General features: G+C 36.7%; 3 protein-coding genes across 3 annotated transcripts in view; 2 read left to right on the top strand and 1 right to left on the bottom strand.

The window, feature by feature from the left end:
* Window positions 1-22880, top strand: part of UCHL5 (ubiquitin C-terminal hydrolase L5) — a 189184-nt gene that overhangs the window by 83353 nt on the left and 82951 nt on the right. The gene's annotated exons all lie outside the window — the stretch shown is intronic.
* The window catches only part of CDC73 (cell division cycle 73), a 108521-nt gene that overhangs the window by 41081 nt on the left and 44560 nt on the right, over window positions 1-22880 (bottom strand). The window lies entirely within an intron of this gene.
* B3GALT2 (beta-1,3-galactosyltransferase 2) lies at window positions 379-8654 on the top strand. The gene is made up of 2 exons (XM_062638840.1): window positions 379-989; window positions 5812-8654. The coding sequence occupies exon 2, from the start codon at window positions 5948-5950 to the stop codon at window positions 7214-7216; it is 1269 nt and encodes a 422-aa protein (XP_062494824.1). The 5' UTR covers window positions 379-989; window positions 5812-5947; the 3' UTR covers window positions 7217-8654.

The raw sequence follows: 22880 nt of genomic DNA on the forward strand, positions 1-22880 counted from the left end.
TTGTCATGAAAGCACAGAAGATTTATACTTGAATATAGAGCCAAATGGGTTAAATCAAGCTTCAGTATTTAAACGCTTATAATTCCTTTGCACTGGAGAACAGCTTTTAGAATAGAGGAACAGCACATCTAGCATTAAAAATCCACTAGAGATTCATAAATTACAGTGTCAAGGAAAAGTGAAAACAATCTGAAAAAACCCTCAATCATTCATCTAATAATCATATAATTTTTATACTATTCACCTATCATTGTGCTTGAACTGAGTCTGTATCATTTACCAAATAGCAGCAAGAGCCTGTAAAGCTTTCTGTCTGCCTTTGGATTTAGTCAAAATGAATGCAAACAATCACGTGGGATTCAGCCAAGCAATGACGTTAAATTCTGCTCTGTCAGAAGACAGCATCTGTCAAAGTCCACATTTAAACTGCTGCCTGCCTGTGCAGCAGCTGAAGAACTACGGAACGGATTTTATAGACCAGAATCCTCAGTTAAAACAGCTCAAAATCGTTTCTATTACTGCCTAGCAACAATGAAGGAAGGAATAGAGGGAAATCCTACTGCTGAAGGCGACTAAAGCACTACGCACTAGCACTCCCTGCTAATATTACGATTAGAAATATGGATACTGAGGAGAAGAGAACACAGCACTGCATTGTCCGAAAAGGGAAACACCAGATGTAAAATCTCCAGCACATTGGCTGTGAACGCCGGAGAGCCCCGATAGGAACAAAGACGAGAACTACTGTCTTTTTGTTTGAAGGATGAACAAAAAGCTCCGAGACAAGGACAACACTTATGAACAAGGAAGGTAACACAGCAACGGGCAGACAGATGGACAGACTGGATACTGTGAAAAGCAATCGCAGGAAACAGACTGTTGGGGGATGTGCGCATGTTGGATAGCATCTTTTTTGCTGAAGTGATGGCGTGCCAAAACTATTTTCTGTGGGTATAATCCTCTCACCATAAATGGCCTGACCAAGGAAGGTATGTCAAATCCTTGTATGTGGTATTCATTTGATTGTCTGTTACCTTTTCAGCCATTGCAGATAACAATCACTCCTAATTTGCAGAGCCCTGAGATAACATGTCTCTGAACAGGGAGAAAGAATGCTAGCAGGTTTTCCTCTCCCACAGCACAATGTCACTACCCTACACTTACTAAATGCACAGCTTACGATCTGCACAAAGCTGGTGTGGCTAGAGAGGAGGGATTAGAGGGATAATGTAGCTACTGTAATGATTGCTTTTAACTGAGAAATTAAAAACTCAAACCCCTCCAATATAGAAAAAACAGTCAGAAATCCCTTCAAACTAGGTCAGAATTAATCCTTATCTGAAGTAATCTTAAAGCACTGGTAAAATGGCCATGATGTGACATACAGAGAGCACTGAACCATCAAAACAGACAATGCAGTCAAATTTCCTTATCTTAAAAGTACCTTCAGACCTTTTTACACTTTATTTCCACACCCACCCCTCAGCCGCCCCCCCCCCCCCAACATAAGCAAAATGTAATCGGGCTAATATTGGCCAAGCACAAAGTGGGAGCATGGAAAAGACTGGAAATGATTTAAACCATCGGCAGTGCAATCAGGCACCACATTTTACAAATAACATCAAGCTCCCCTGGCATCCCAAAAGGAAACCTTCAAACACTATATTCTCAAAATGGTGAGCACATAACTTGTATCTTGCCATCATTACAGTTTCTGTTTAACATGAAAACACCGACTGTTTGACTTGGATTATAAAATTACATTCCATCTAATTGCTGTTCTTTTCTATTTATTGTTGAAATCTAAATACTTTTTCACTGCTGGCAAACAAACACGATGAATATTTGCAATACAAATTCAAGACCTAAATCTATAGCAATTTAATACACCACAAAGTGCTTACCTGCAGAATCTATCAATAAGCTATAATAAATCATTAGATGTGCTTTCTTTGCCCAAGGCAATGGTAACATGCAGTAGAACAACTGCAACTGGAAATAGTTCACATACCTAAGGATGCAGCACAGAACAGTCACTGGTTTCACATCACTTTTAAGACATTTAGAAAATCAAGTCACTTTCCAGAACTTGTAAAGCAAGCAAAAAAAATCTCACCATAGGTAATACTGCTGGAGAAGCATGCTCAGCCACTGGTGCAACTTTCTCATCTGATGTTTAAAAACTTGCACATCAAACCCTACCCCAAGTACTGTTTTGTGCAAAAGATTAATGCAGTCTGTAAGTAAACTCAGGCACATTATGTGAGGCTTAATATACAACTGCTGCTGTTTATCAAAATACTGACTCCGGCTGCCTTCTGAACTCTTCTCTCTAATTAAAGAGTTTGCCCACACAGCTAATCAAAATATGAAAATCCAGGACGTGTGAATAGGAAGTCAAATGCTTCAATCTGCAAAGCTATAATTATAGAGCAGAATTCAAAGTACCAGGAACCAAAACACCAGCAGAGCACAGACCGCAAATAAAAATTCAAGAGGCATTCAGAGTTTATATATTTGGCATTTGATAATGCATCACTGACTGCACAGTCAAGTGCCAAAAATGAAGTATAACTACTATAAATCATATCTTCAAACTGCAGAGTTGCATGCAACAGCACACTTTCAGAGGACAAAGTAATTGTGTAGAGACCTTCTGCCATACTTAGGTTTTCTTATCTACTGCCAACGGTTGGTGCCTGTTCATAAGCTTGCTGTGAAATTAAATTTTAAAGATTTGGGCAAAAGCAATAATGCTCTAACCCTAAGTAGTGCAAGAGAGTAATATTTTTATGGTATTATTTGATGGTGCTTTTTATATTGACAGTTATTTACATTATTTTAAAACAATGCATCCTAGCATGTACTATGTTTTCAAAGGTTTCACATAGCTGTTGATGTGCTTCAAACACCTCAGACCTGCTGTATATATTATGAAATGTTTCACACCTGAATTATTAAAAAGAAAACTAAGGTTTTTTTTTTTTGTTTTTTTTTTTAGTCAATACTTTTTATGAAGCTGAGGAATAGATGTAGGTCCTTCCCCTACCCATACAATGCCTTTTTTAAGGGCAAACAGAAACTGAAGATTTTCCATGAAGCTCCCACCTTGAAAAATCAAGGAAATACATGAGACCCGACTCTCTCTAAATTTCTTATGATTCCAGCTGTTTCTCACTGTAAAACTTATTTTAATGTGCACAACATGAGCATGCTTTTTTAAAAAAAAAAAAAAGAAAAAAAAAGTATTTCAGCAATTACAACTGGCTTTTCTGAGACACTTCTTCAGTGCATCATGGAAAGACAGCACCTGAAATTAGTTTTCAGTTTACACAAATATTTACATAACTGTATGAAAGTAGGTGCACACTAAAACAGTGCCTCTATTAAAAATTAAACACAGATGAGTAGCGTAGTGGAGACTTAGAAGTGGAACAATTCAGTGTGACAAAAATAATCTGAATTCCAGCTGCTATTCCACATTTGTGAAATTCTGGATTTTAGTTTTTTCCTAAACTGCACATGCATGCAACGAAATAATTAATCAAATATTCCTACTGTTGTCTTCCAAACTGGTATAAAACCAATTAATTTCCTTGAGATCTAGGGTACCCTTTGAAGTGGCTTTTGTGTTTGCTTATGCAGAAATAATTCTTCCCAAATAGCTGAATGCTCATTTAAAACTCACTGCACACTGCAGAGAAACTCAAAATTATTAGTTTTGACAGCAAACTTTAATTTTCTGAGTATGCAAATGCAGGTTCAAGTGGTCAAATAAAGTCTTTTACATTTGGGACTTAATTTCTTTTACATACAGATAATGTCCAAGTCAAAGCAGCTTAAAAAAAGAGTTGTGTGGAATGTTAGGTTAGTGCTCAAGCTACATGTTTAACAGCTGTACACTGGAAAGTAATTTTTAGAAATGCAGCTCAGTCTCTGGTAAGTGGCATCTGTCCCGAGAAGTTTAAAAAAGAAACCATAATAAAAAAAATAAAAAAAAAATCAGCAATACTTTCAGTGAGCTTAAAACCAAAATTCAGGACTGCTGTGTAACAGAACAATGACGGGAAAGCGCTTAATAGGCAAATATCTGCTGTTTCAGAAGGAGAATTAAGGCAGTGTCGCCTTTTTAGATACGTATACACTGTCATAAACCGCCGTTAAAATCCGCACTTACTTGCTCCTCCTAGTGGAAGTCAGCATGAAAGAATTCTGAGTCAGGGAAGTATACTACTTTCCCTTGCTTCCAAATCCTGTCAATGAGGCACCTTCTGCGAACACGTTATTTTGTTTATATACAAACTAACATACAGTAATTAAAACAAACCCTAGTTATACATCTTTCACTACCCTTTTCAAATACAAATTTTCCCCTACGTGAGCCAGGCAGACTGAACGTTACATCACATATAATTTTGCACTATATTATTCAACTGCCATCTCACCTTAAATTGCTTCTTTACAATGTAAAATCCTGTAAATTCCCACATAGCATGTCATTTTTTAAAATGTAGAAATTAATCCTAATATTGGTTTTAGAAGATAGCAAAGCAGTTAATAAATTACACATTTTTATGAGAAAAAGCATTTTCTGTGGACTCTTGTTCAACTGTCATCCTTCCTCCTATACAAAACCCTAGGGCCCAGAAATAAATTAAAGCAAAATGAAAATCACAAACGAATTGCTACCGTGCAGTGAAAGGTTCATTTACGAGATGATGTGATCAGCTTTTAATACGCAGCATCATGAAGCTGCCATATTGACTCTGCTCTTGAATATGAAAAGAAAAAAATTAAGAGAAAATGAAGCACATGCTATTTTGGCACTTTCTCCTACAGTTTCAGCTGCTGGTAACAACACTTGAAATATCCATATGATCCCACAAGCATGGTAGTTACATACACATTTATAGACGGACAAAATAAAACCTGAAAACAAAACCCAAACTAAAAATCATGTTCATCAGATAGTCTGCCAGAAACTTAGTGCTGTGCAATTTCATTTTCAGTTAATAGGAATGTTTACCGAAGATCTCTACCTACAGTTTCATTTTAATTCAGCTGCATCTGAGGCTGGCACAACAGCCAAGTGTTCCATTCAATATTTTCTTTCAATGTGCAGTAGAAGGTTAAAGGTGCCTGAAAGGTGACAGAAAATGTTATCCTGCATTACCATCTGAGGGTTGTGCAGTGAGGTTATTGGACCCTGAAAATTAATTTTGACAGGTGCATCTTCTCATTGACTTTCTGAACACAGTCGGAGCCGGTGGAAACACTCCAAGTGGTGTACTGTGACTAACACAACTCTGCCATAATCAACCTTGCGCCGTCTGTCCCACCACCAACACATGACCATTTTACAAAAAGGGTTTTTAAACTGTGAGCTGTACCAGCCTCTGCGTGGTAAAAATCAATTTTAATTAATGCCAATAAACCTTCCATTTGCTATCAAGGCCTTTTCATTCAGCCCTTTTCAAACACTGTACAAGGATTTCACAGCCAGTACACATGAAGCTATTTACGTGTACTTCAACCTTTTTCAGCTTAAAAAGGGGGACCCCCCCCCCCTTTTTATCTTTGGTACCCCAGACATTTGTCAAAATTTTTACCATGAAAAAATATCAAAAGCTAGTAAATCTACTTAAATAATAACCAAGGTTTACCTTCAACCTAAATCAAACCTCGGTTTTATTTACATGGTCTGTTTTTTCAAAAGAGTTGAACTCAATTTTCTAGCTAGGTTCTCACTGCAATCTTTTATGAGTGTATAAAATTAAAGATCTCTGATATTTTATTTTTTAATCTTTGCAGCGTGAGCCATTTGCAGACAATTACTCACCAGGAACAAAAGAAGATGAATACCAAAGAATAGCAGTGGATTCAAACAGGATCAGAAAAGCATTTTGCTTGGCCATTGTCTCATATCCCATCACTGGATTTTTACAACATGCTTCAGTGGAGAAGACGACACTGCTGCTTTGCAAAGATGACCTGGAATACCAAAAGGTCTCTATTTCGCACCCATCTCATTGGCCTGATCTCTCTTGTATTTCTTTTCGCTATGTTTCTGTTCTTTAATCATCACGACTGGCTGCCAGGCAGGGCTGGATTCAAAGAAAACCCCATGGCTTACACTATACGAGGATTTAGATCTACAAAAATTGAGACAAACCACAGCTCTCTAAGGAACATGTGGAAAGATGCCATACCTCAGACGCTCAGGCCTCAAACTGTCACCAACTCCAACAACACTGATCTGTTGCTGCAAGGAGTAACTGGTTTGGAAAATACCCTCAGTGCCAATGGAAGTATATACAACAAGAAAGGTACTGGGCATTCAACTTCCTACCATTTCAAATATATCATAAATGAGCCTGAGAAGTGCCAGGAGAAGACCCCTTTTCTAATATTGCTCATTGCTGCAGAGCCAGGCCAGGTGGAAGCTAGACAAGCTATTCGACAAACCTGGGGTAACGAAAGCCTCACCCCTGGCATCCAAATTGTTCGTATTTTTTTGCTGGGCTTAAGCATCAAGGTAAATGGATACCTCCAGCGTACTATACTTGAGGAAAGTAGACAGTACCACGATATCATTCAACAAGAATACTTAGACACCTACTATAATTTAACCATTAAAACTCTGATGGGAATGAACTGGGTTGCATCTTACTGTCCACATGTTCCATATGTTATGAAAACTGACAGCGATATGTTTGTCAATACTGAGTATTTAATACATAAGCTTCTGAAACCAGAACTTCCTCCAAGGCACAAGTATTTTACAGGTTATTTAATGAGAGGTTATGCACCTAATAGGAACAAGGATAGTAAGTGGTATATGCCACCTGATTTGTATCCAAGTGAACGTTATCCTGTATTCTGCTCTGGAACTGGTTATGTTTTCTCTGGAGATTTAGCAGAAAAAATCTTTAAAGTCTCCTTAAGCATCAGACGTTTACATTTAGAGGATGTATATGTGGGGATCTGTCTTGCCAAGCTGCGAATTGACCCTATGCCTCCACCCAATGAGTTTGTCTTCAATCACTGGCGAGTTTCTTACTCCAGCTGTAAATATAGCCACCTAATTACCTCCCATCAGTTCCAACCTAGTGAACTGATCAAATACTGGAACCACTTACAACAAAATAAGCACAATGCCTGCGCCAATGCAGCGAAAGAAAAAGCAGGCAGGTATCGCCATCGTAAACTGCACTAGAAGGACAACACTCCCTCTGTCAGATGTACTCCATGTGCAATTTGTAAATACTGCTGAAAGCATGTACAGTGAAAACGGATGAGCTTAATGGGACAGCCTTTAGTTGATCCCCATCACATAGTGGAGTCTGAAAATTATTTTTTTAAGTTAAAAAAGTATAGCTCTTGATAACCTAATACTATGAAACTATAACCAAAAGGTTTTCCCAGCAAAATTAAGGAAAAATGAAGATGGTATATAAAGACCTTTGTGTTAATGTGCAACAATAAGCATGCACACTTTGGTGGTACAACTGCTGATTTATGTGCCAATAAAATATGATTGAGCATATTTTCCATACTAAAATTTTATTTAAAAAAAAATGCATTCATAGATCTCGTTCTCTTTAATGGAATGATTTCTTGTTATCTAGAATGGCTACAAAATGAAAAACTTAAAACTAAGGAAATGTACAAAGGGCAGATCAGTTTTACCTTCAAATAACACATTAAAATTATTATACACTTTTTAAATGTATAATTTATTTATCAATGTGACATTTACAATTTTGTAAGACACTACCAATGAACTCTAAAGCACTAAGAAAGTACTCCCTTAAAGTCAGTCCAGTTTTGGGAAGATTGCTTGTTTTGGACAGGAAGGAGGAATAAATAAAATCAGTGTTTAGAAAACTGCCACCTTTGTACCTCACCTTCAGAAATGTTCGTGGTGTTCAGATTCAACTCTAGATTCAATCAAATTCTCCTGAAAGATCTGATTAAAGTTACTTAATTCTCTAAAAGTCACAGAGCTCCTAAAACCTGGTGCCAAGTAAAACTCATCTTGGCATCTTCATCCAAATTTATTGAATCTGGTGTTCATTTCTTTGCACAACTTCAAGGTAACTCAAAAGCTGATGAGAAATGCAAAACAGAACTTCAGGTCTTTCACTGCAGTCTCAAAAATATTCCATTTTGTGGAAAAAGGTAGAAAACCAACCAAATGTTTGTTGATTTTGATCTTTCCTGCCTGCCCTGCCCTCCCCCCCAAAACAGGAAAGATCAGTCAAGTGAAAATACATCTGACAGAGAAAATTAAGGCACATGCCTTACTTCACAGATAGGGAAGACTATGGCATGGTAAGATTGAGAGTTCCAGACAGCAGTACGGACAAAACAAAAATCTAGGCGATTTTAAAACCTAAAGCAACTACATGTACCACTGAAAATAAATTGTGAGAAGTAGGTTAAATCTATTTACAGGTTTCCAGTTTTCTAACAAACAGAACTTTTAAAAGTTATTTTCCAACGGAGTTACAACAGAGTTATATCAGATTCAGGTTATTACTGTTTGTCACAGTGCCAGGGTAAGCAATACCCACCTCTGATTTAGCAACAGATAATAGAACTGTGATTAGTTCTCTGTTTGACTGGGACTTTTTAATTGGATAAAAAACAAATATTTGATGTACTTTTATTATTTAATAAAATTGATTATATTTATGGTCTTCAGACTTCACTTTTTATGGGAATGTTGCTCAGGAAGAAAACAATTCCTAACTTTATAATTACTTGACTTATCTAGTGTTCCCTAGTTCCTAAAGCTTAATTTTCATACCACGAGATCAGAGCAGTTGTTTTGTTGAGGGTTTTTTTGTAATGAAAAGACAAACCATTCCCAGGGGCCCGAAACCTGTCTGTATGCAGAAACATACACACATGAAGAGGCTGCACTGCACTGGACTAGCTCTCTGAAGAAATTCCAGGAGCTCCTATTGAAGATGTGTATGGGAATTTGCTCATCAGCATTTTTGTTGGTTATCATCCATCAAATTCTGTCATCCGTTGTATTTTAGGTATGATAATTATACATTTGTGCATTTCCAAGATATCGCAAATTGTAGGTGTGTCTATTTCTGGGAAAAGTAACTGTGCATCAAAATAGCAGCGCTCTGCATAAGAGATTACTCCAGCTAAATTGAAAGTGCCTCTACTTAGTTTATGTGATGGCTGTTGGTGTTACTGAGAGACAGAGCATTAGAAAAAGGCTTTGTGAGTGTTCTTTCAACACATATTTATTGTTTTCTTCACCCTCAGGCTGCCTGCTTCCTTCTAGCAAACACAGGCCACAGTTAATATCCCAACTGAAAGCCACCTGGATGAAGTTAACGATATGCAAGCTTTACACAATAATGCTAGTTTTAGACAACTAGAGTGAGTCCTGAGAGCCAGCTGCTACTTAACGGCATTCAGTTCTGGAAGATGTACAATCCCGTAAGTGGCTTCTCCCCAAGTACTGCTGGCCAAGAACACAGCTCAGCCTCTTGGAGAGGGCTTCAATGCTGTTCCCTGCCTTCAGCACTTCCAAGCTAGACTATAATGCACTCTACTTGGATTTTACCAACTCTGGATAGTTCAAAATCCTGTATATTGGGTATAGTCCAAGATGTTAATAACTAAACCTTAAACAGTTTGGCACTTGAATCATAGTTTGGCAGCCAAACAACCTCTCGAGTACTCCACTTTGGAGCTCATGCATGATGCCCATCTGCCCAAGCTTGGCAGAATTATGATAGGAGTTCAGTTTATCAAACCTCTTGATAGCAAAAATACTAGTGAGGAGTATAAGACATTAAAGAAAACAACAAAAAAAATAATGCCCTTTTAAGGGTCCAATATTTTTTTTAACATTTGTATTTATGTTTGGCCATATGTTGGAACTACTCTATATACAAATCATTATCAAGGCTACTTAAATCATTCATAGCCAAGTACTGTTTTCCTGCAGTTTGTTACAAAGCTTTCAGAAGTAAGAGGGACAGCTGTATGATGAAATATGCAATTATGGAATGAAAGATCCACATTACATTCTCTGAATGTTTTTACTGTTTTCTGTCTTGTGCTTAAGCTATTTGCTCACTCTAGTAGAATATAAAAACTGCTCAAGTTAAAAATAGCGCAATCATTATTTATTATATTCATTTTTGTTAGAAATAAGACACAAGCTTGTATCTAAACACCTAACACACCTGCAAAGCAGTTAAAAAAAAAAAAGTATAGAAGTCCGTATTATATTTGCTTTAAATGTTTTTACTTCTCTGTGTGTCTTCTTCAGATTCAAAACAAATTTAAAAAGCCATACTGACTCACAACTTCTTACAGAAAAAAAAGCAGTGTCACTGGCACCATTATTATGGCAATGAAAAAAAAAAAAAAATCTTAGAAAAGTCAAGCATTGTGAGAAAAATAAGAAACAGGAATTCCGTAATGTTACCCTATTTATTTAACTTTCAATTAAAAAAAAAAGACTTACACATTGATACTAGATGACCAAAATGAAGTCCTTGCTCACCAACAAAAGAATTGTTCCTTTCATATCTCCAGTTACATCAGTGGCTTGGGTTATTTGCAGATTGTATCAGTGGACTTGAGCATGGAAAATGCACAGCTAAAGGTTCTGGAGTAATAGAACTGATCCTATTTCCAGCCACAGACAGATTTTTTCATGGGCAAAGTTCACGATCTGTTCTACTCTGAAAAAAATAACAGCTAAAGGTATTTCTAAGCCTCAGTGGTTGGTCTGAGGGAAAATCCAATGTCATTAAGTTCTTCACTTAAATGTTATAAATTATTTTTATGTCCCATAAATTTAAAATTGTATGATGGCAGTGATCTAGACGAGACAAGACAGGCTGGGTTTCAGGTTAACCTTACTAGAATAGTACTTTGCTTTTCCTTGCAATGTAGTAATATAAAATGTGTCAGTCCATATTTACAAAATATTTTCAGACTAGATTAACTTGCTAAGCATGCATTAACTGTCCCAAATTCCATGGTAAATCAGGCACTGGAGGGAAGGGAAGCACCTAGACACCATCATTTTATTCTGCACCTGCACCCCCCCCCCCATCCCATCCCATCCCTACTAACTTTACTGAAGCACATTAATACAATTCCCAATCATACTTCAATCTAAAATACCCACATAATCCCACAGTGCAAAAAAAAAAAAAAATCTTCTCTCCTGAATGAATACTCATTGCAATGCGTGAAAACTTCTTAGAAGGATATGAACGAGAGAGGGAAGATGCTAATATAGAAGCTACTGCTTCTTTCATTTGTGCTATTAGCAAGAATAGGCTTGTAACTAATTAGCAAAGCCATCAGTAGTTGTTCATATATTTTGCCAATTTCAAACCCCATTTTTCAATCCCTATTTTATGCTGTCAAATAACACAAATAAATAAATATTGGACAGTTACTTAATTACACTATGATAACTGCACTTAGCAAATTTTAAGAGCATTACTGTCATTTTAATTTCAGCTTGTTCTTCCAAAACAGCATGCAATTCGAGAGGCAAGCAGTCTCACCCTTTCTGACCACAACAACTTCAGACTGCAGATCATACATAATAGACACAGCACTTGCTGTATTACTACAAATTGTATCTCTAGCTCATCCAGTCTTGCTTCCCTTCTCCAGTTCTGCTTTTCAACACTTAGCCACTCTGCGAGGGGAGCACGGGGGAAAAGGGGAGGCAGGGAAGCTGCACCACCAACTATGCAGTGCTGTACTGTGAAAATGTAGGTCACAGGAGAGAACATTGTTTTTGCTTTGTACCCAAGGCTTTCTGGGGCGGGAGGCTGAGGGAGGGCTGTGGAGAACAACTTCTTACAGCAGGTCAGTTAACAAAGCTCTGTCATTTCAGAAAACAGAAGAGTGGAACTGAAAACACAGCAGCTGATCAACACCACACAGGTTAAAAAAGTAAAATAAGGCAGGCTCAGTGAAAAGGTAAAGCATTCAAAGTGAGACCAAATGAGAAAGCAGGATCTCAATTTCTACTGGTAAGTGTTCACACTTCCCCTTCTGGAGAAAATAAATTTTTCGAACAAAAGTTTCAGTTTGTGTGCATTGCTTTTCGTTATGGCCTGAACCAAAGTAATTACAAGACATGATGACAGAAATAGCAGGTCAGTAACTCCAGAGTATTTTACATATAGGACTGTCAGCATACCAGCAAACCAAAAGCAAACTAGATTGCTTGTATCTAGGAATAAAATCACTGCATTTTTGAATAAGGAGTTAATTCCAGTCTTGATTTGTCCCTGGTTAACTCAAAAGAAATCTAGTCTGGTGCAATATGGTACCTTCCTTTTACAGTTAAACAACTGCAAAGGAATGTAGCTGAACATGGGATATGGATGAAAACTACCACTTTTCTATTCTGATATTACTATGGCAACAGTTACAAGAGCTCTCTTAAGCATTTAAATCTGACAGTTTTCATGATAACACTAACTGGATGATAGTAATGATGCATTTTCATTCATGAGCTAACTGCTGTATAACTCAAACCACAGGGTATGAAACATTACCTTCACTTTTCTCAAGACTATGTTTGTGGTCAAAATGTTCTGACCAAGACAGTAACCTTGAAATACTCCTCTGAAAGTAAAACAAAGTCCCTCTGGCACAGGGAGCATTCATGGCTTACAGCTTTATATACTTTCAGAGGTCTCCATTTGAATGCTTAAGTTGTGCACAGTCGGTGTACAGGATGGAGAAGTCAAGACTGCTAAAATCTTTGATGGCATCTTTCTCAAACAGCTTTCTTTTGCCTGGGAAGGCCTGAGAGTAGAATATGCTTTCTGAAGAGTGAACTGAATTGCTATCTCCCAGGTATCATTTGTCCAAGAGAGGTAGAGGTGGGGGAAACCAGTGTTTTTCTACCAATTTTATCAGTATGTAACCAATGCACACTTTTTAAAATAAGAAAACACTGCAAGCCGCTTCACCTCACTGAAGGCCAAAGTGTATTGAAGAACTTGATGATCTTAAGGTCCTTTCCAAACCTAACTATTCTATGATTCTATGCCTCTGAGGACAAGTGTATCAGAACAAGTGCATTCATTTCCTTTTAACCATTTAGCTTTATGTAATATTAATTCACATCTCAACTGTTTAACATGACTATTTGGTGAACCACTCACTCTGTTCTCCCAGATGCTCAGTATGGGCATAATGGAGAAGTCTCCTTTTCTTTACCTCATTAGAAAGCAAAGTGTGTGAAGCATATTTCTCATCCTAACATTTTAAGTATACCAGCTTTGATATTGTCTTGCAATTAAATCAACTGAAAAAAAGATGAATAAACTGAGAACAGTGCGAAACCCTTGAAGGTTTAAAATTCACGAAGATGACAAAACTCAGACTAGAAGAAATAGCCATGCTTGCAAGGATCTGAGACATTAATCTTTCCAACATGAAAAAGTCCTTAAAAAGTTAAATATTCCCAAGTTCTTTCCCTGTTAACACTTTCTGAAGTTGTGGATTAAAAAAACCTCATCCATGACATCAGAAAAAGACCGAATGCCTCCACTCTTGAAAACCACAACCCCACATCTTTTTGTGTGGAAAGGCCAAGCGTTCCCACGTCTCTGTAAGCTCAAAGTTTAAAACAAGAAAAAACAACTGCCACAAGAAATCATTTGTTAACAGTCTACCAAACAAGTCACCAAGAAAAACAAAATTCTTGGTCACTGCCTCTACTGAAAATTTAACGTATCCTGCGTTTCAGCAAGGTGAGGTCTAAGAACTGTTCTGAGACCAAGAGACAGATCCTAAGCTTCATTCAGGATTCCTATGTCATAGTATGCAAAAATATTATAGTATGCTATAATTTAAATCTATTGTGCCATGACATATAGGTTGATGAATATGATAAAACAAAAATCCAATACTGGGAAACACTATCTCTGGACTACTCAAAAATTTACGACTGCCACTTAAAAAGCCTGGCATTTGCATTACAAGCATTCCTCTAAAGTCCACCTAGGCATTGATTTTTGTAGACAAAAAAATTCAATGCAATTAACTTCTGAATCAAGAGAACAACCCATTTCCCATTATATCATGTCTGAATGTTTTAAAGTATTACTATATCATTGATAGTTTTTAATGTAGAAACAGGTAACAACATTTTTATGTCCCCATAGTTTCAAGAAACAAGATTACAATTCAGAGGTACTCTTAATGTTACTTAAAACTCCAAAATAAAAGTATCATACATACCTAAGGGGACAACAAACACATCTATTCTTTAAAATGCTAATCACAAAGCTTATGCTGTAAGCATATTGAGCCATACCAAAGGAAAAAAAAAAAAAAAAAGGAAAAAGACAAAACCAAAAACCACACACCTAATCCAAACAAAAAAATAAGAACCCCCCCAAAAACCCCAACACAAAACCAACCCCCCCCACCCCCCAAAAAAACCCCAAAACAACCCCACAAAACCAAAAATAAAAAAAAAAAAAAAAATCCCAAACAAGGAAAACCCAATAAACCCACATAAACCACAGAGTTCCTACATATAAACATATCTTCCACAGAAGTGTTTTCAATAATGCTGCCATCAATGTAATGAGAAAATTCAGTCTTTCAAATCTGAAACAATTTTTGAAAGTTGATGCTGCCAAATACTTCTATCATTTTACCATATTTGAGATGGGTTATCTATTTTGGGAGTTATAAAGAAGAAGAATGATAGTCACTTTATTTTGCTTTACAAAAAAAAAACATAATTCATTCATATTTAAAAGTCAGTTACTACTTCATACTATCAGCTGTGAGTTTTCACTTTCTTACAAGTAGGCAAGTTTGCTTGCTACATCCAGCAAAGGTATGATTTTCTTTCTGATCAAAATTCAGTTGAGAAATGGATGCTGCAAACAAGATACCCAACTTACCTCAGTTAATAAAGGAGTGACAGCCTTTTGCCAATAATCTAGGGACTTCGTGCCTGAGTAGAATATAATCTACCATTTTCATTTACAAAATGCACTGCCTGGGTCACTCAACAATTTTTGAACTTTTTGTCTTCCATGATTTCCTTATTTTCTACTAGTGGAAGTCTGAATGAGTTATTTTCGAAATTTCATGCCAGCAGAGGAGAATGGAAAAGCCAGAATAAAGTACACAACTACATTTCTTCCCTACCCACCCCCCCCCAGTAATCAAAAAAACCTTACACACATGAACACCCACTTTTTCTAACATTTTCTGCACACATTCCATAAATTGAGCCTTTTTGAGGCATAAGACTCCTTATGAAGAGTCAAATATTAATATTTTTGTTCTTCCACAAGAGAAAAATATCTATTCATCTTGAACTGAAATTTTTTAGTGGGAAAAAAAAAATAAAAGTATGTGGAATAAAGGGCATTTTCCCTCCCAATTCTCATCACAATGTTTTCTTGGACTTCTGAGTATTAGCACTTTAAATACTAATACTTGGATTCATAACACACTGATTTAAAATGAATCCTAGAATATTCATGACAAAATTGATCACCATAAGCATTAATTGCTTGCCTATATTTTTTCTCACCACCTATGTAGAATGGAATAGCAGGAAGCATTACATGCTATTGTATTCTAGCTAGGATACAGTAAAGCACTTTTGCATCTGTTTAAAGTGCTGAAAAGAAATATTCAGTGTATACATTCATTTCAGCAGATACAGCTATGATCCAGTTTACTGTTAAGATAAATTGCAGACTTGTACGGTGCTTGTGCTCTGAAAGGATGGCCTGATTCAACCATGCCAGAAAGGTGAGTAGCTGCCCTTCACATTGTTTATCATATCCAGATATATAATGCAAGGTGCTGGATAATATCCATTTTTATCTGTGACACTTCTAGACTCTTGGGCAAAACCAGCTTTACAGACTTGCTGAACATATTCTACACTGGCTTTGTCAGTTACTTGAAGTGGAAAACGATCACAAAGAGATGCATTACCATAGGGAGAGAAAAAAAAACAACCAAGAAAAAAAAAAAACACCTGCCTCCTACTTCTGCCAACTAAAAAATTTGGCATTCTATTGATTTCAGTGGCCAATACAGACAGAAGAATCTGTGTTCATAGGTTGTCCCTGACCTTTGGGAAGTCAAAAAAATGGAATCCATTTTATAACAGCCAATAAATCTTTCTTTTCCTGCTGTCCTATTTACCTTTGGCAACTACCCCTTCACAGCTAAACTTTTCTCAAGTTATGAAAAAGATACGTAGTAACCCACTAGAAATGAATCTCTCCAAGATGCAGTATGAAGCACTAAGCATTTTTCTAGACAAACCCTGTAATCTCCCTCCCCATCCAAACACTTCAAGAACATGCTAATGAAGAAACATTCTCTCTCAGAGGAATTTCTAACTGGTCTTGTTTTAAACAAGTGAACATTAACTCCTTAAAAACTCCTTTTTTAAGACACCATTCAGAAGAGATGATACAAACCTGTTTGTTTCAGTGAAGTCCCAAACTACAGTTTCTCTATTTCCCATACATTTTCAAAGTTTACTAGTAAGCTTGAGTCCTTTCGATGTCATTAGAGCACTGGTCATATACTGCAGACCAAGTCTTTGCTTAAGTGGTATCTGATGATACCAGACCAAATCAAACTGACTTTTTTCCATGGTTTGCCAATGTACCAATATAGATTATTAAAAAAAAAACCCACAACAGTAAGGATAACTGTTGATTAGAACCTTTTATTTCACATACTCTCTCCTTAAACAGTTGATAGAATTTATCCAACAATTCACAGAAGTATTACCCAAATTTCCCCATTTACTGAAAAAAGGATAGAACACAAATACACCTACACAGATTCAACTATAGGAGGTTTTATTCTGAGACTATAACATCCTCCATACATGCAGTATGGGAGTAGAAATTATCAATAAATTTACTGTGCTGCTTCTAAATACATTAAATGAGTATATAAACTAGAAATACTTTGTAACTACTGTACACAATGCTAAACTTTAAAAATTGAGACACTGTTACATAGTAAATCTATTTCTATTAAACAGAACAATAAAAGATGCAAAACCAAGGGAAGCCAGATTCCTAGGGAAATACGTAGGCAGGACAAGCACCACCGAAATTTATAAGAGGAAAATAATTCTGCCCATAGCAGCTTATGTAAGTAAATTAGAGGACAAGTTTTAAAGTGGTAGGCTTCAACTGACTAGTTTCAGTACTGGAAACGTTTTTCCTTGTGTACTGATAATTGAAGTAAAGTGTGAAAGGAGAGACTATGCCCTAAAATAAATAGTCATTCTATTAAACATTCACAGCAATTTTATTTCCTGTTCCTTTCTTACCTTAAAGACCCCAAACACACTACGTAAAACTTAAGGCGACACCAACTACTCTTGGGTTTGCTGACTGGAATAAAACCAGAAGTCAAAAAGACCTCTGCAATTTATTTTTTTTTTAAATATATGCACAGAAAAACTGCATTATGAAAATTGTCAAAGGTACTGAATTTACATGAAATCCAAAAGATCTCAAACTTTGCATGCTGGAAAATGCAGTCTTTATCGGCTTATTAATACCATCACAGTTTTCTGTATAATCTAGCCATTACTACCTGGACTGAAGAGCAATAGTTTATTTGTGGCTCTGACTTAGATCAAATCTGTAATCATATGCGAGCTAGTACTGAACATGCACCCAACTCTTAGAAATGGAACCACAGCAACAAGAGAAGCATGATATGCATATGATGATCCAGCCAAACATAACAGGCTAACCAATGACCAAAAGGTGGATACAGATTCAAGTAAAGGTGAGAAGTCAAGGCATATTAATTTAAATGCATTAAATCTCCACATTAATTTTCTAATGCAAGAGTAAATTGGCCTTTACCCACTGTAAACCAAATTAAAATACAGCTAACTAAACTAATTTTATTCCTGAACACATCACCAGCCAATGGTGATTTAATGCATTATAACTTATGAATGTTGATGTTATACATTTTGGTAATTTGCTTTAATTTGCTTGAGTGCCTTGATCTAGATATAGCCTTAAGGAACACTTGTATACTGCCATATTAGACTGCGTCATCCTTTGTATTGTGAGGAAAAGGTAATTTCTGAATAGTAAAACTATAAAACACTTGCTTTAATAGGAGATTTGAGACAATTGTTGAAGACTCTTAAGGTCCTACCCATGCTCAGGTGGTAGCATCTGCACCCTGGAAAGACTGAAGTGTTTAATTACAAATGAAAAATATAACTTAAAATTTTAACCCTTAAAAACAAATCCTGTACCAGGGAGCTCAGCAGCTACAAGAAAGGGAGGAAGGAGCTTCCAGAAGTCCCTCAAGGGCATTGACTAACTTGGGCTCAGAAGAGACTCACATTTCAGACACAGGCAAGGGGGGGGTGTGGTGTGCGTGTCCCCTCAAAGCCAGGCACAGGTAGTGTTCTTAGATTAACATTTGCATGAGTGCAAAGACAGTTTGAGAAGTTTGTCTATTTTTCACAAAATCCCTAACCAAGATAGGAATTCAGGAAGATCTGATGCTGAAAAAGGCAGATAACTTGTGAACCTAAACTATTTAAACAGCCCCCAGGTCAGCAGCTGGCTGGAAACTATGACAACTGGACAACAGGCTACAGTGGTAAAGAATCAGTTTATATCAACGTGTGAATGCCTCTGAGTAAGCATGACTTCAGACAGAGCTTTATCAGTGGCAAGTATTAAAATATTAACCAAAAGAACTGAAAATTAATTGAACCAAGATTTAGAAAAGCTTATAGCTTTCCATGTAGAAAAGTTCTAGCTAGTTTACAGTGAAAACCAAAGAACTAAAAAGTGAAATACAACTTACAGAAATACCTAAATTTACACTTAACAAATACACTACATATTACTGATAGAGTGAACAAACTATTATAGAATCATAGAATAGTCAGGGTTGGAAAGGACCTTAAGATCACCAAGTTCCAAACCCCTGCCATGGGCAGGGACACCTCACACTAAACCACCTCACTCACCCAAGGCTTTGTCCAATCTGGCCTTGAACACTGCCAGGGATGGAGCATTCAGAACCTCCCTGGGCAACCTATTCCAGTGCCTCACAGCACCCTAATAGGAAAGAATTTCCTCCTTATATCCAATCAAAACTTCCCTGTTTAAGTTTGAGCCCGTTACCCCTTGTCCTGTCACTACAATCCCTAATGAAGAGTCCCTCCTCAGCATCCCTATAGGCCCCCTTCAGATACTGGAAGGCTGCTATGAGGTCTCCACGCAGCCTTCTCTTCTCCAGGCTGAACAGCCCCAACTATTAATAAATAAAACCAGAGAACATCTTTTTGCTCCACCAAGATGTCACAAGGCACAATGACTGAGAGGCCTCCCATCCCCACTAAAAAAAAACAACACCAAAACCAAACCACACCCCAAACTGTATTTAGGAAAGGCACAAATGCCTTCACTGCAATTTAACTAGAAGTAAAACATTTCCACCTGCCATCATCTTCAGACTTGCCAGAGAACCTTATTCTACTTTCTTCACCCCTGAGAACAGAAAACATCTGCCCAGCCCATCAGGTTTTAATCATCTTATGGACAGAATTTATTTAGTTTTCTTCTGGGGAATCTGGTAACAAAAGGAAACTGGCCAAGCCTACTAAGCCAAAGCTAGTCTTTTGTTTAAAAAACAAGGGAAAAGGGGGAAAAAAAATAAATCAGATTTCTTAAAGCAGTGAATGTTGTTCAGTTATGCCACATTTATGAAGTATCAGTATATCTCTGTGCATTTTAACATAGTTTAAATATGGCTTCACTAAAGAAACATCCCTTTATTGAACAGAAGGCAGAACCCCCTAGGGGTCTGCCAAATACTAAATGAGATGTTTATCAATCATCTTCATTCCACTTAGAAGAAACATCAGAAAAGTTACATTATCAGAAAAGTTACATTATTTTCTTAAAGGTATGATTCTTATTCATAACACAGAATTTTCATAAATACTAGTATACTAGCAACTAGTGGTTAAATGTAATATATTTCTGATTGGAGGACGCTGAGTATTTACTTCCTTTTATGTTCTTTTCCTCTCAGCTCCATATAAAAGGGTGATAAAATAATACTTGAAAATACTTCCTGCTTATTGTAAATTTTCATTTATAAAATATTCCCTGTATAGGGATTTTTGTTACAGTATTCATTGGTTAAATATTAAATACCTGCATTCATGTTTGGAAGAATTACAGTTCACACTGCTTAATAAACAAACGAAGTACAGGCAGTTTTTCAGAAAGGAAAATAAAAGGACATTAAGAGTCTTGCTGAGAATTGCCAGGGGAAGGAATATAAGAAATATATTGAATATGTGGTTTTGCTGTACTGTAGAATAACATGCATATGAAAGTGACCCTTATGAAATATTTAGCCTGCCAAATACAGGTTAGCTAACTGCCTGATGAGGCTATTCTTACATTAGTCTGAGTGGCACCTCTAACAAACAACTAAAATCAATTTTCCAAATATTTCAGGTACGAACAAGGAGGTTGATTCAAATGTTCAAAATTCACATAAGAAACTCAAGCCTACTATAAAACTACCTTGAAAACCAGAAGCACCATTACACAAGGCATTCCATGAGTCTCTTTAGATTTTAATTTCAAAGATTGCACTCTGAACCATTTAGTATTCTAATATGTATTTTACTACTTTAATCTGCATTTCACCTGCTGTTCATGTCCAGATATTTTTGGAAGCTTTTTCATGAGACTATTTTCCAGACCTAATTATACATATGAAACCTACTATAAAATCAGCGGCTTGTTTCAGCACAATATGTCACCTTAAAACAGAATAGATTTTATAGACCAATATGAGGTAGGTATACACATTGTGTTATAATATATTTTATATATTTTTGGTTACAAAATATTTGCCTTAAGGCTTTATAAAGTCCTCTCCATCCAGAAGTCTTCTGTTTTACTTAGTAACCACAATAAAACACAATCAGGCAGTTATCTTTTTTAATGACAACCAGATTACATTTTAATTTCAGTAATACTGCAATCTGTTTGCCTGATTTACATCAGCTGCTCCAAAGAGAACTAGCACGTAGGACTGATGAATACCGCTGCATGACACACACTGAAGTCTCCTTATTCCAAAGTAAAAGGAGAGGGGGGAGTGTGTGTGTCCCTGCCCAGGAAATGGATCTGTTAACAGCCTACTTCAGTAACATTCACTCCCTTCTTCCACCATATGTTTTGAACTGACTATCCAATTTCAATTAAACCTGTAGAAAAGTTATTGCCTTTGTCAATTTTTATGAAAACTGCTGTCCAGGGAAATTAAACCCTCAAATTACTGCTCCCGAGGAAGGAAAGGCAGGCAGTGTTTCTTCTCTATCTCTTCAAAATGGCAGCACCAAGCATCCCAAAAGGAAACACCTCTAACTCATCACCTGCACTTTCTTCTGGGTCAAGGGAGGGTAGGAGGAGATACCCACTTTACTTAGGTGACTATAGAGAAAAAAATACAGCACTTTTATTCCCTATGAAGAACCCTGGAGTTTCTATTCCACATATATATTCAATATTAAAAGTACTATGAATTTACAGCAACTAGACTGACAGTTATCTACAAGCCATTTTATCACATTACCACATCACTTTGCTTAGTCACACAAAATTTTGCTTCACACTTTAACTAAATCTTAAAAGCTTATCTGTTGCTTATGCACAAAACCCACTCATACACCTTTATGGAGGGTAAGTGTTGCCTGCTTTTAACCTGAAAGAGCCAAAAAAGAAAGTTATTTTAATTCCAATAATATACCCTAAGTCTCCTAAAGCAGCATACAAACTGAACAGTTCAACTTTCTAAAACTTGGTCTGCCAAATGCAATGGTAATGTAAGGTGAAATCAAAATACACTTTGTTAATATTCATGTTGTATGAAGTTCTATACCCTAGCAAATCAATGTATTTGTAAAAAAGCAGTTGTTCTCAAAGTTATTTATCTATTTCTTTCAATTTAGCAACTGCTTTAGGTGAATTTGATATTTTTAAATACACTGGACAAACCATTATTTGAAATGCTAATTACTGAAGAATAATACATTCATATAGCGGCAAACAGAAATTTGAGACTTGGTTTTGTGCTTTAAATCGGAACGTTTTATCACTAAGAAGTTCCCATTCACATGTGCATTTACTGGCTAATAAGAGTAAGAAAATACATGGGTTTTTTTTTACCCACTCAGTATGTTTGCTGCGAAGTCTCAAGTCCTATATACATGAGGTTCCTGTGACTTAGAAGCCTCCTAAAGCAAAAACCTCCAGAAAATCCCACAATCCTTTTGGGAATAAAGAGGGGCAAACTAAATTGGTGCATCATAATGAAAGCAGAAAATACATCTTTCAACTTTTAGCTACATGCACTTTCATACATAAGCAGCTCTCGCCTTAACTCAGCTTAGCTGAGAAGCATCTTGTCTAGAGTTCAGATGAATAAAGACCAAAGAACCACCCTTCCAGCAGCAGCGATGCAAGTAATTTCCGCAATAGCATATTGCTCAGTGAAAACATGAATACAGCTCTAGATGGCAGCTCAGCAGATTGCAATCACCGGTATATTCCGGAAGGTATGATCAGTGCTGCCTAAATGCTAGGTGAGTGAGCCATAACTAATGCAGAGCTCATCATATAGTCTTTACAGTCATTTACCTAATGAGAAAGCCTACACTCAAACAGACTGTATCCAGGACCACCAGTAGCAAACCTGAGTAAGCTAGGACTTTGCCCAAAGATTGTCCTAGCAAAGATAAACCTAATACGTTTAAACATCCTGAAAGTGAG

Source organism: Pezoporus occidentalis, unplaced genomic scaffold (assembly GCF_034315485.1).
Source record: "Pezoporus occidentalis ecotype Australia unplaced genomic scaffold, CSIRO_AGI_Poc_V1 ctg59, whole genome shotgun sequence".
Lineage (NCBI taxonomy): Eukaryota > Metazoa > Chordata > Aves > Psittaciformes > Psittacidae > Pezoporus > Pezoporus occidentalis.

What these genes read in the sequence shown, in the direction of transcription:
- B3GALT2 (XM_062638840.1), top strand. Translation starts at nt 5,948, where the DNA reads ATGCTTCAGTGGAGAAGACGACACTGCTGCTTTGCAAAGATGACCTGG.